The 12476-nt window shown below is 46.4% G+C and overlaps 1 protein-coding gene across 1 annotated transcript in view; it reads right to left on the minus strand.

Annotated features, from left to right (window-relative positions):
- Nucleotides 1–1465: 1465 nt before the first annotated feature.
- Nucleotides 1466–12476, minus strand: part of LOC307071080 (vasorin-like) — a 17503-nt gene continuing 6492 nt past the window's right edge. Inside the window, exon 2 of the mRNA XM_079729956.1 lies at nt 1466–5844. Coding sequence (XP_079586082.1) covers nt 3706–5844 — 2139 coding nt within the window. The 3' untranslated portion in view covers nt 1466–3705. The remainder of the gene's footprint in view (nt 5845–12476) is intronic.

Below are 12476 nucleotides of genomic sequence, written 5' to 3' on the forward strand. Positions count from 1 at the left end.
CTTAAGTTTTAGGTTGTGAACCTCATCCTAAATGTTTTAGGAATGTATGAATAGTTCATTTTTAACCATTTTTGCTTCTGGAGATCAGCTTGAACAAACAAAAAAAAAAACATAAATACTCAAAAACATAAATACTCATCAATTCAGAAAACATGTAAACTTAATTAATATAAAAATGTATTTTTACCTAAATGTAGATATGATGACAAGACAAGCAAGCACTCACACAGTGAACCTACCACATTATTTTTCACACACACACACACACACACACACACACACACACCCGCACACACACACACACACACACACACACACCAAGCGGTTTCCTCATCTTGCTGTGGGGAAGAGTGATTCAGTCCCTTCCCTTACGTCAGTTTCCAGACATTTGAGAGACCCTCAGTGACCACTGTGCCGTTGTGTCTAAGTCATCAACATCACAATCAGAGTCAACATTTACCCCAATGCCTGACTCACTATTCACTATTACTCCTTAAAACATCAGCCACCACCCTACGCCATCATTTCCTGTCTGGGTTACATCTTATCTTCTCCTAGTTATTTTCTGTTGAATAATAATCTGATTTGGTAGCAACAGACTGGTTGGAGACTTGGTGCCTTACGCCAGTCCAAAACAATGAAGGTATCAAGTATCAATAGAATAATTGAATACCAACCGGAAACAATTTGGCATTGCGAGGAACTTAAAGCATTTCAGTCTCAACAGGATGTTAAATCTTTTCAACAGGCATCTATTTCTGGCTATTAGCAAAAAGAACATTCAATGACCTCTTTCCACAAAACACCATAACGTCAGTTATTATTCTTAGGCCAAGAGTGGCTGTGTGTGTGTGTGTGTGTGTGTGTGTGTGTGTGTGTGTGTGTGTGTGTGTGTGTGTGTGTGTGTGTGTGTGTGTTTGTTTAATGAGGTATTGGTCGATTTGTACGTCTGTAATGAACCCTGTGTTTTTCTAGTAGAACCTTGCTCAGCTAAATTATAAGCAGACATATAATGGTCGGAAATGTACCCTGATTACTGAGGGCTGATTTAAGGACGTGCTGTGCAGCATCACTTAAATCCACTTTGTTTCATTTCCAACAGATGAGAAAGCGTTACTGTTTACCAGAGAACATTCTCTCCTGTTGCCATGAAAGGAATACACTGCCTTGTCCTCCACTTCTCTGATTAAATGTTTAAGCAAAACCAATGAGCTTGAATGGTTTAGTGGTTCTTGTCTTCAGTTATTCTGTTGTAGCTGAGGACAAATCATTTCCCGTGCATGGAGCAGGCAAGGCAGGGTATGTTTGGGCGGTGGTGGATGGACATGATGCAATGTTGCTTGGTGTTAACAAAACAACACAAATATATTCATCAGGTCCACAAAGTTGCTTTAATACTGCTTTTGTTTTTTTTAGAACTGCACATGCCATTCTCTAAAAAACTAATTTACAAAACATGTTTGCATTGAACTTCTCAGACATAGAAAACTGAAAAACAAAAAAAACAACAACAAATGTTTTCACAAAAAAATAAACACAGTTGGGGTCACAAGCCTGTTGAAAATATTCCAAATATTCCCTTGCCCCTTCGCTGTCCTCTTGCTATGTACAGAAATTATTCCAGTTCATAGGTGTATTAATGTATGTTATCAGGGCTGTGGACAGAAGCATACTGGAATACAGATGATTTGAGCAGATTTGTAGTGCGATGTTGTAGTGATGGACAGTACTGCACACTAAGACACAAAAGACACAAACACATTCTCTCAGCAGTCAGCCTCTAAACCATAAGTTGAGAGTAAATCCTCGCTAATTAAGAGGTTGTGATTCTGCGAAAACCACACTACCGTTGGGTGAATACTGGATTGTGCACTTATTCTGTACTTTATATAGACTAGTTGGCTCGAAGCGAGCTAAAACCATCTAAAAACACCCAATAAGAGTATTCCTAGCGTGAGTGAAAGTCAAATATACACACGGAGCCAGTAAACACTTAGAAAAAGACTGGACAAACAGAAATCAAAATAAAGTAATGACCAAAAAGCAAGAACGATTCTTAAGAGGTTATATTTAGTAGTCCCAAGAGGAATTTACTGCACACAAGTCAATGAAAACTCATATCGGAACTATTTGAACTCAAACTTTTAGATCCCTTGGTTTTAAGTCCTTTGAATTGAAAACGCTATGAAATCAGTTTCGGATTTTACAAGTAAAAAGCAACTAATCATCTGTGGTTTACCATGTAAACAGGGACCTGATGGTGGGTTTGCTGACATTGAAGAGAGAATTACTGTATTGCATTTCTCAAACTAAATGTGTCCATGGGGTGAGCCTCAGGCCAAAGTATTTTGGACGTTTCATCGCAAAATCAACGCTTTGTGGCTCACATATCTTTAGCTTCGCTGAAGGCAGCATGCATTCTTAGAGAAACAAGCCTGACAAAACTTTTATGAGCCCTAAGCTCATTGTGAAATACTTCAAATATGCTTTAAAATTGGCACTACTAATTATGCAATCTTTGTTAATACTAACAAATGCATGAACAGTACCAAATCAAAATAAACAAAATGGAGTACAAAAAGAGGATGACACTTTAAAAGAAAACCGACCACAAAAACAAAATTGCTTTCCTATATTGTTGTAGAACAGAAATAAGCACATCAAAATGTTAATTTCAGTGTCTCTTAAATTAGTCAATTTTGCTTTCACAGCAACCTCAATGCCAAATGAGATATCAAATTTTGGGCGGGATATTTTTAAAACAGAACAATCAGAATTAGTACCTACTGCTGCTATCTGTTGTCATTCTGTTTTCTGTTAGCTAAAACACAATACAAATCATTTCATATAGTATAGGGTTAACCCAAAATGGGATACCAATTAATGTTTAAAACCATGGGATGTATGTGATTGAAGTATTATTTTCACCAGTCCTAGGATCCCTGGGGAGCGGAGAAGTGAAGTGCTTTCAGTGCAATTCTTTCCATGGTTTCCTAAAGCCGTTTTCAAAACGTTGGTTTGCAGAGAGCTGGAGCCCAACCAAGCACTAAGAGCTTAGACTGTGCAGTGCTAGTCCATTGGCAGGTCAAACATGCCACTCACATCACTTGTTATTATCATCCAACCCACAGCAAGCCGTTGGATGTTAAATCCCAAGGCAACAAGTAACCTCCAAATGGAGAAGACCCTTAATGGGGGTTAGCACTATGTCTGCAGTGTGGTGATTGATGATGTGGTACAGCCTATTTTTTTAGTTCAAGATCCATTCATTTACATTTGCTTCAGATATGCAACATCCCACATCGGATCTCCTTATTCCAGCAGGAAGATTGTAACACGATTGTAGGCTTATCTTTTCAAATGAACAACAAACAGAAGTCTAAGAGTCTTTGTGGTGTCAATGCAAAAAGGCACTTCCGTTCCCAGTCTGGCCCTGTGCGTAGACTCTCGCTGGGCATTGCACTGGCGTTGAGGATTTTATACCCAACCCCGCAAACATGAAATGTAATGTTCCTTTATTGTTTTTACATCGGTTTAGTGAGCAAAACAATTTTTTTATATTTTTTAATAATATATATTGTATTTTGTATTGGATGTCACCACTCCTATGTCTACCACCCAGCAACATACCAGCATTCCACATGTTCTCATTGGGCAAGCCCACTCTATTTGACATCTTTTGACATCAACGACCTAACCTATATCTTAGAAATAAGAGGGTTTTGAAGCTGCTACATTGTTATTCGATGCACCGTGTCCCTGCATTAGTGGAACCTCATATTCCAAAACCCCATTTTGTTGTGAGGAGGCAGGCGAATGGGGTGTTTGGCTGCGATCAATCTCTGGTAGTTTGTGGGGAAGAGTCCCATTCCCTCCACTCTCCAGGCCGGCTTTCACCGCCTCCTGTTCAGTGGGGTCCAGTTCCGTGGGCCCCAGCTCCAGCTCTATGCCCGCCTTCGTCTGCCTCCTCTTCCGCAGGCAGATGATGGCCCCGGCTACTATAGACACCCCGAGAACCAGAGCCAGGGCGGCGACAGCGGGGAACAGAGTGTAGGTCAGCTGGCTCTGGGTCTCCACCCTGGGCTCTGAAGACGTCGGTTGGAGACCGGCGGTGCGAGCCTCCGTACACAGACCCGTTTCCGCCGAGCCGTTAGCCCGGGAGCTGACCCTTTCGCCCAGGGGGCTGGCGCAGACCGAGTAGGTGCAGTTGGGCCTGAGGCCACGCAGGGTGTACTCTGGGTAGTTTGCCGGCACACTGATGACCATAGGGCGGCGGTCGGGTCCGGAGAGGTTGCGATAGGTCAGCCGTATCCCTCGAATGTGGGGCCTTGTCTCGATGAAGCGATGCAGGTCCAGAAGAATCGAGGTGGACGTCACCGTACGTGATATGATGGCGTCAGGTTCGGAGGTCGCCACTGGATCCATCAGAGCAAACTCTGTGACCAGAGATTTAGGTGGAACAAAGACCTCGTCCAAATTCTCACAGTAAAGACCGTATGTTCCTCTGGGACAAATGCAGGCCAGTTGCCCAAGGGGATCAAAATTGCAGGTTCCCCCATTAAGGCAGATGTTCCCTGGGCAAATGTGTTGCTCTCGCTTCCTGCTGCTGGCACTAGGTGAAACTGGAGGTTCAATAAGACGTGGATGATGGTTTGGATTGAAATAGTTTGGCTCCTCGCTGGACGGGGGAGGAGGGATGGCATTAGTATTGGTGGCTTCTGGAGCCGAGCTGGGAGAAAGAGGTACAGCAGTGCTTTCAATGGCATAGCCACCAACCACTGTGGTGGTGGATGGACATCCAAAGTCTTGGTACTCCAGCTCGGACAGCATCTTCCTAGCGTTGACCAGGGGGAAGTGGCATCTGGTTTCCTCAGGTCGTCCCAGAACAATATTTCTTTCTCGAAGCCATACGGGAAACCAGGCCAGTGGACAGAGGCAGTTAAACGGATTTTCAGCTACTGTCAGTTGGCTTAACTTAGGGAAGCTCTGGAAAAAGCCCTCGGTGAATCCTGGGAGGCTGAGGCCACTTAGGTCCAGCTTCTGAAGCCACACCATCTTTTGGCAGATGTCCATCTTGAGCACCCTGATTGGGTTGTTGGCTAGGTCGAGACTGATCAGCATCTTCAGGGACTTCAAAGCCACGGGAAGCTCAAACAGCTGGTTGGAGGAGATGTCCAGATCATGCAGGTACTTGAAGGAGGCCATCAGCTCCTCATCCAGGGACGTGAGCCCCAGGGATACCATTTTTAGGGCCTCCAAATGTGGGGTCTGGAGGTCTGCAGGTCCCAGGGCTGGGATCCTGTTGAAGCTGAGGTCGAGCAGCAGAAGCCTTGGGAGACGCAGTAAGGGCAACGTGGTGAGTCGGTTCTTCTGGAGCTTGAGCTCAAGCAACATCCCCAGGCCCTCGAAGGCGTCTGCCTGGATGCTCTGGATGCGGTTGGAGTATAGATAAAGCCTCTCCAGCTGATGGAGGCCAGAGAAGCTGCCCTTGGAAATATTGGTGATGTGATTTGAAGAAAGGTCCAGATTTTTCAGTTCTGACAGCGGCTCAAACACTCCGTCTGGAACCTGGGTGAGCTCATTCTGGCTCAGGTCTAGCATATCTAGCTGTTCCAAGCCAGAGAAGTTATCCTGTGCCAGAGTACTGATGCCGTTCTGGAAGATGTAGAGCTTCTTGGTGTCAGCGGGCACTCCGCTCGGCACCTTGGTTGACGAACGGCCGATGCAGAAGATGACGCTCTTGTCTTGGCAGCTGCAGTACAGGGGGCAGTCCCTGGACGACACCAGCCTGAAGGAGAGGAGGAATAGGAGGGCAACCGGGGGCAGCAGCGTCATGGCGGACATCTGGAACGCAGAGAGCAGGAGAGAGAGCGAGAGAGAGAGAGCGAGAGAGAGAGAGAGAGAGAGAGAGAGAGAGAGAGAGGTTGATTACAATGTCTCAATACATTACAAATCATAGGATGCTGTGCTTCAAGGATCTTTAAGATTGAACTTGACTGTTTGTTGAGATTTCTTTCCATGTATTCTTTTCATACTTTGCCTTTTCCTTCGTCACTTTAGTTTTAAATGGCCCTTTTTGGCACTTGAAATGGCCAATGTTGATTTTTCCATCAATAAGTGATATGATGTAACAACAACTGTATTTCAATCTCGTATGCATGAGAGCCTCATGAAATGACACAAGGCTTAGTGTAAGGACTCGAGGGAGCCGGTCTTTCTCACTCGTTAGAGAAATACTCAATGAGTTTTGTTTGGATGACTTTTCTTCATCCAAACCCTGAAAGCCCACCCAGGCTGACCCATCGTGGGGTGAATGTGAAGCACGTTCTGCCTCTTCTCTGAGCTAAAGGTCCAGTAAAAAGCCACTGAAGAGCATTCTGGCTCAACTGGGCTGGACACCTTCAGCACCCAGTCTACTCATACAAAGACAAATCAAGAGCCTACCCACACACACACATACACACACACACACACACACACACACACACACACACACACACACACACACACACACTCACACACACACACACACAGACATACGCATACACGCACACGCACACACACACACACACACACAAACACATACACACACACAAACACACACACTGGTTTGAGAGTGAAAAAACATTAACAGTAGAGGATGTTATCACATAAATACACAAGAATTCCAGAAACCTGCCTGGGTTTTGGTTTGATTGATTTCAGTTGGGGAAAAAATAAACAGGCCTGGTTTTGGATTTCTTCCTAATAGCTTTTAACTGAGGCTAAGAAGATCCCGACATCCAGCAAGGGCGTCAAGCGGCCAACTGTTCAAACAGCCCCTGACGCCGTATGACTACATGGAACGCCGGCTAAACCCAGGCAGAGATTACATCTCCTTTGAAGACGGGATTTGATCGTAGTCCTACATCCGCGGGTATGGTGGTGAAAAAAAGGCATCGGAAAAATAAACTGAAAATTAACCCCAATCTTTATTTTTTCTTAACCTGACTCACGATCCTCGTTCCCCCCCACCACCTAATTCCTCCCCTCTCATCCCTTTCCCCTCGTCTCTCCTGACACCACTCCATTCTACTCCCTTGTTTTTCAATCTCTTAAACCCATTTCCCACCTCTACGTCCTTCCCCCTCCCTTTCTCCGCCTCCCCCCCAGTGGCCTCAGTAGTCTGCACCCTCAGGCCTTCTTCTTGGGGACCTACTGGGGCCCTCCCTGAGCTCCAGCAGGCAGCTTGAGCGCCGGCCTGCCCAGAAAGGTGAGATTTATGGGCCGAGGAGTACTGGTCTCCGGGGTCAGATAAATACTAGGATTCACGCAACGCAGTGAGAGGGAGACGTAATCAGAGGCACGCCCTAACCTTCCTTCTCCTCCACACGGACATTACACCGCTAAAAATCTACCATTTTCTCTTTCAGAGGTGAAAGGAGTTTTCTTCTTGAATCAGTGTGCAACTGCATTCAAGTTTGTCTGTGTTTAGCTTGTTTGATAATCTCCAAGCCAAATATAAATGATAATATTTTTGTGATTACAGTTTTGGCTGTGTTGGGCTAATTTTGAGGCATGCTACATATTTGGTCTAAATTAAAAAACAACCTTTATACTTTGAGGTTCCTATGTTAAACAATCAAATGACAGACTAATACAATATGTTGCAGAGAAAAGTCCAATGCACTACAATTTCCCAGAAAAGTGAAATCTATGCCCAGGGACATTCCATCTTATACACCTGAAATCATCTGTTGAGTGTTCATAAATCAAACACAGTCATCATTTACCCCCCCCCCCAAGCTCTATCTCTCTCTCACACAGACACACACACACACTGACACAAACAAACATGCAAGCAAGCATTTTGTCCTTTCTTTAAACACAAGTGTGCACAGTTGAATGCCACAAGGCATCAAACGGCATTCAATCTATTATCAAAGCAAAGTGCTATTCTAAAAGCTATTGTGTAAGCCCTGCAGCTAACCTGCAGCTCTCTCAGGTTAGTCCTGCATAACAGGATTAGCCCACAGGAGAGGAGCGCGGTTCGTCATAACTCTGACAGCACTCCAGCGTTTCTGACAGGGGGAGGAGAGGGCAAGGGGCCCCATGAATGAAAGTGGTGTGTTCTTGAAGGACAGTAGGAGTGGAAGGAAATGTGAAAGGCAAGGTGAAGGTGCACGAGAAAATGTGTGGGAACACAGAGGTGAGAGTGGGGGAGTGGGGGTGAGGGAGAGAGAGAGAGAGAGAGAGAGAGAGAGAGAGAGAGAGAGAGAGAGAGAGAGAGAGAGAGAGAGAGAGAGAGAGCGAGAGAGAGAGAGAGAGAGAGAGAGAGCGAGAGAGAGAGAGAGAGAGCGAGAGAGAATCCGGTTCGTCTTGTAAAATAAATTGATACATGGATACGATGTGTAAAAAGTGTGGTCTCGTTCACATACCTGTAGGCTCAAACAGTGCTTTGTGGACAAGACATTTGATTTTACAAAAACGTTGTGCCAGAACTAGTCCTCATATCAGACATCTGGGTCCTGTTAGGATGTCCCTATTCTTTTAAATCAAGCCTGCAATGTTTATACCAGAGAGACACATAGCAATGCACCCAAACCATGAAAATGATGCACAAGGTTCAACACGTGAACACACACACACACAAGTGCACACAAGCGTGTCTCTCTTATTCCCTGTGACAACTCTTGACCTCTGTTCCGTGGGCCTGGCAAATTCATCTCCAACACATTCCAGCACAACCACAGCCGCATGGCGTCCCCAGCAAGCCACCCCACAATGCACCTCACCTGACACAGCACGCACAGCCACACTAACAACGAAAACAAACACAGTCAGCAGCACTCAAACACACATGCAAGTCACACACACACACACACACACACACACTCACACACACACACACACACATGCACACACACACACACACACAGGCAAGACCTACACATACACTCACACACACACACATGCAATCAAACACACACCCACACATAACACACCCACACATGCAACCACACACACACACACACACACACACACACACACACACACACACACACACACACACACACACACACACAGACACACACACACAGACACACGAAAGGAATAGACACATGCAGACATAGTTATGCCCTGAATAGACCACAAAGGTCTTTCCCTGCCCGGCTCTGCATGCCTCACCCGTACCTTAACCTGCAGCCTGACCTGACCTGATAAACACCCGCCCTTTCCTGACCTCAACCCCACCCATACCTTAACCTGCAGCATGTCCCGACCTCAACATCAACCTGACCCTTATCCTCTGTCCTAGACGTGCATAGTGAAGTGAATGTCCGCACTTTGAACGTAAAACCTCATCTTCTCACCCTCCTGAGCACCTTTGACCCAACGCAAGGATGAGGACTACATAAGGCCATACACGCATATAGAACATGCTTTCCGTCCTTCATAATCATCTGCTGTTACCTTAAGAAAAGCAGGTCCTCTCAGACTCTAATTGAGGTACTTTGCATATAAAGAAACAAAGAAATATAATGGCGCCTGGCACAATCCCAAAATAAAAACATCTGTTGATGACGCGTACACAATGACAGCATGAAAGGTGTGCTATTGAAGCCTGGGTGTCAGCGTGGGAGTGATTCATTCCAAAATGTCTCCAAAGATTACAGGCAAGAGGAAGTCAACACCCGGCCTGCTGTCTTTTCCACAACTATTCATACACTGAGCTATACCTTGAATCTCATTGGATGAGCAGGGAACCGGACATATAGTTGGAGGGAGGGAGGGGGGAAGGGAGGGAGGGAGGGAGGGAGGGAAGGAGTGAAGGAGTAATAGATGGACAGATGGAAAAGGGATATTAATTACTTTTGCAATTCACATTGGTCCCCTATTGGAAAGTTTGCTACACTCCAATAGTATAGAAAAAACAGGATGTGTGTTAAATTCTGAAAAAACTGGGTGGGTTCATCACGCGATCTATACTTCACAGATCGGGTTGTATATTTGTGTTATAGATCACAAGCTAGTGTACATTTTGTGACATGGTGTGCAGAAGTGTGAAATGAAAGCTGTTTACAACATTGCTTGCTGCGGCGTATATGCGTAGGATTTGGACAAACCACGCAGAAGCATGTTGAGCCCTTCAGTCAGCTATGATCAGGATCCCAGACATGCTGCTGCAATGGAGAGCACGCACCCATGCATTTAGGGGCACGATCCCTGTCAAGTCAAGGTAAATGTGCAGAGCGCTTAATCCCGGCTACAGTCTCAGAGGGTTTTACAGGCCCACGTTATACGACACCCGCCGGACTGTAAGCCCTCTGTCGGGCAAGGAACAAACGTTACGAAAATAAAATATACAGAGAATACCAACACTGTTTATAATAACCGTTGATTAGTATTGAGGTCTTCTTGTGTAGGTTTGGGGAAACGAAGCGTTCAGGCTTCAACCGAGGAAGATAGTCAGGCGCTTTCTTCAGCGCTTCAAATCTCACCATACTAGTTTGCCTCTCCACTTCAACCCCGGGCAAATGCACATTATGGAGAGCCGTGTCTACATCACAGTACGTAAATTAGTAATATAAATAAGCCAGAGAGAAAGAGACAAGAGGGAGAGAAAGAGAGGGGTAAACGGAGAGAATAGGGGTTCTTTAATCTGTCAGAGAGCAGACAGCTTAGGGTTAGATGAGTGTATGGACAACCTCAGGATCCGTGTTCTGGCCCTGTATGGCTGACGAAATGAAACAAGAAATGGCAGAGTGGCTCTGTAGGTCTCCACTGAAGTGTGCAGACATGATGTAAATATATGTTGTAACTGTATAATATACGTACACTTTTCTTAAGGTGTCTCTAACACTAGTACAGATGCACACACGCACACACACACACACACACACACACACACACACACAAACACACACACACACACACACACCAACACGTACGCATGCACTCAAACAGAGTTATGCAACTTCTTTCTTATATACACACACACAAAGCACGTGTCTGTGTGTGTGTGTTGGGCTGTCTTCACGTGCATGTATGCATGCGCCCTCATGCACGTGTGTGTGTGTGTGTGTGTGTGTGTGTGTTGGCATGTGTGTATGTGTATGTGTGTATTGGCGTGTGTGTGTCTGTGTGTGTGTGTGTGTGTGTGTGTGCGTGCCTGTGTCATTAAAGCCCTGCTGTGTAATCACCTCATTAACCCTGTATCAGGTCAGAGAGTGTGGAAGGATTTACTGCAGTGAGGGGGGCTCCTAAGGTCCGACATGAAGGGGCAGGGATCCAAAACATCCAACAGAACCTCTGGCAAACGACGAGGTCTATACATGTTACATACAATCGCAAATTTCACACAGAGCACACGTTTGGGTGTGCGTCTGTATGTGTTTGTGTGTCTTGGGAGAAGATCAGACAGACTTGGTTGTGTCTTGTTTGCTGAGCCGTTGCTGTTACATTCGTTACTCCTGTGTGTACTCACACCCCTGACACATATTTTCGAGTGAACACAGACGCACACGCGCAGCCACTCGTCTCCACTGCTTCGGGGGGTCGGGGGGGGGGGGGCAGACGGAGCTGTGCGGTTGTTTCTTTGCTGGGATGTAACCCTAAGGGTGAAACCAGGTTCGAACCCCCAGAACAAAGGCTTCATTCACAGCAGGACTTTGAACCCCATGTGGAGACCATCCAACGCGCTCCTTCTCAATCAAACTGAGGCTCTAATGGAAAAACACGCTTTACGTGCAAATGTAATCCAACGGGATTCGAGGGTCTGGTTAAAGCATGCTTCAACCCAGGGGGTCACCCCGAAGGTATGAATGGCGATTTCTGCCGACTAGATCTGGTTCTGAGGTCCATCACCGTTTTCGCCCATGGACCTACGAAAAAAGGCCCGTGGCTGTGGAGTAGGGTGAGCGCGTTAGCTCGGCTAGCTCGTAGACCGGCCCCCTGGGTGCTACACATCTGGGCCGAACTCCTCGTTCAGACAGCCCAGCGATCTCCAGGGCACAACGGGAAATAGCTCCATGAAGCCATCCCCTCAGAAAGAAAAACACTGCACTTCTGACTAATAGCTAATTACAGCCAACGCTTTTTAAACGTGCCGGGGAACGTCAAGAGTTGCTGTCCTCGCCTTCTCACCCAAGTCCCATCCCAGGGCAGCAGCAATATCTTATCACACATAATGGTCCACATGTGCAGAAGACCAGCGGCAGTAGGATGGAGTGTGTGTGGGACGGGGGACGGGGGCGCTGTGCCTCTGGGGTGTAACAGGACACCAGGGACTGGGGGTGGAGGGGGGGCGGCAGCCATGACACGCTCCGAAGGACAGCGGGCTCCTGACACGCGGCTCAGAGACGGAGCCCCCGCCATGGCTGGAGAACGCCGTCCCAGGGAAAGGACGGGTTCAGTGTGTGCAGCGAAAGGCTGCAAACAGCCTTTCGCTGCACACACTGAACCCGTCCTTTCCCTGATGGGAGGGGGAGACGCGC

Source organism: Pollachius pollachius (genome assembly GCF_949987615.1).
Source record: "Pollachius pollachius genome assembly, chromosome: 2".
Classification (NCBI taxonomy): domain Eukaryota; kingdom Metazoa; phylum Chordata; class Actinopteri; order Gadiformes; family Gadidae; genus Pollachius; species Pollachius pollachius.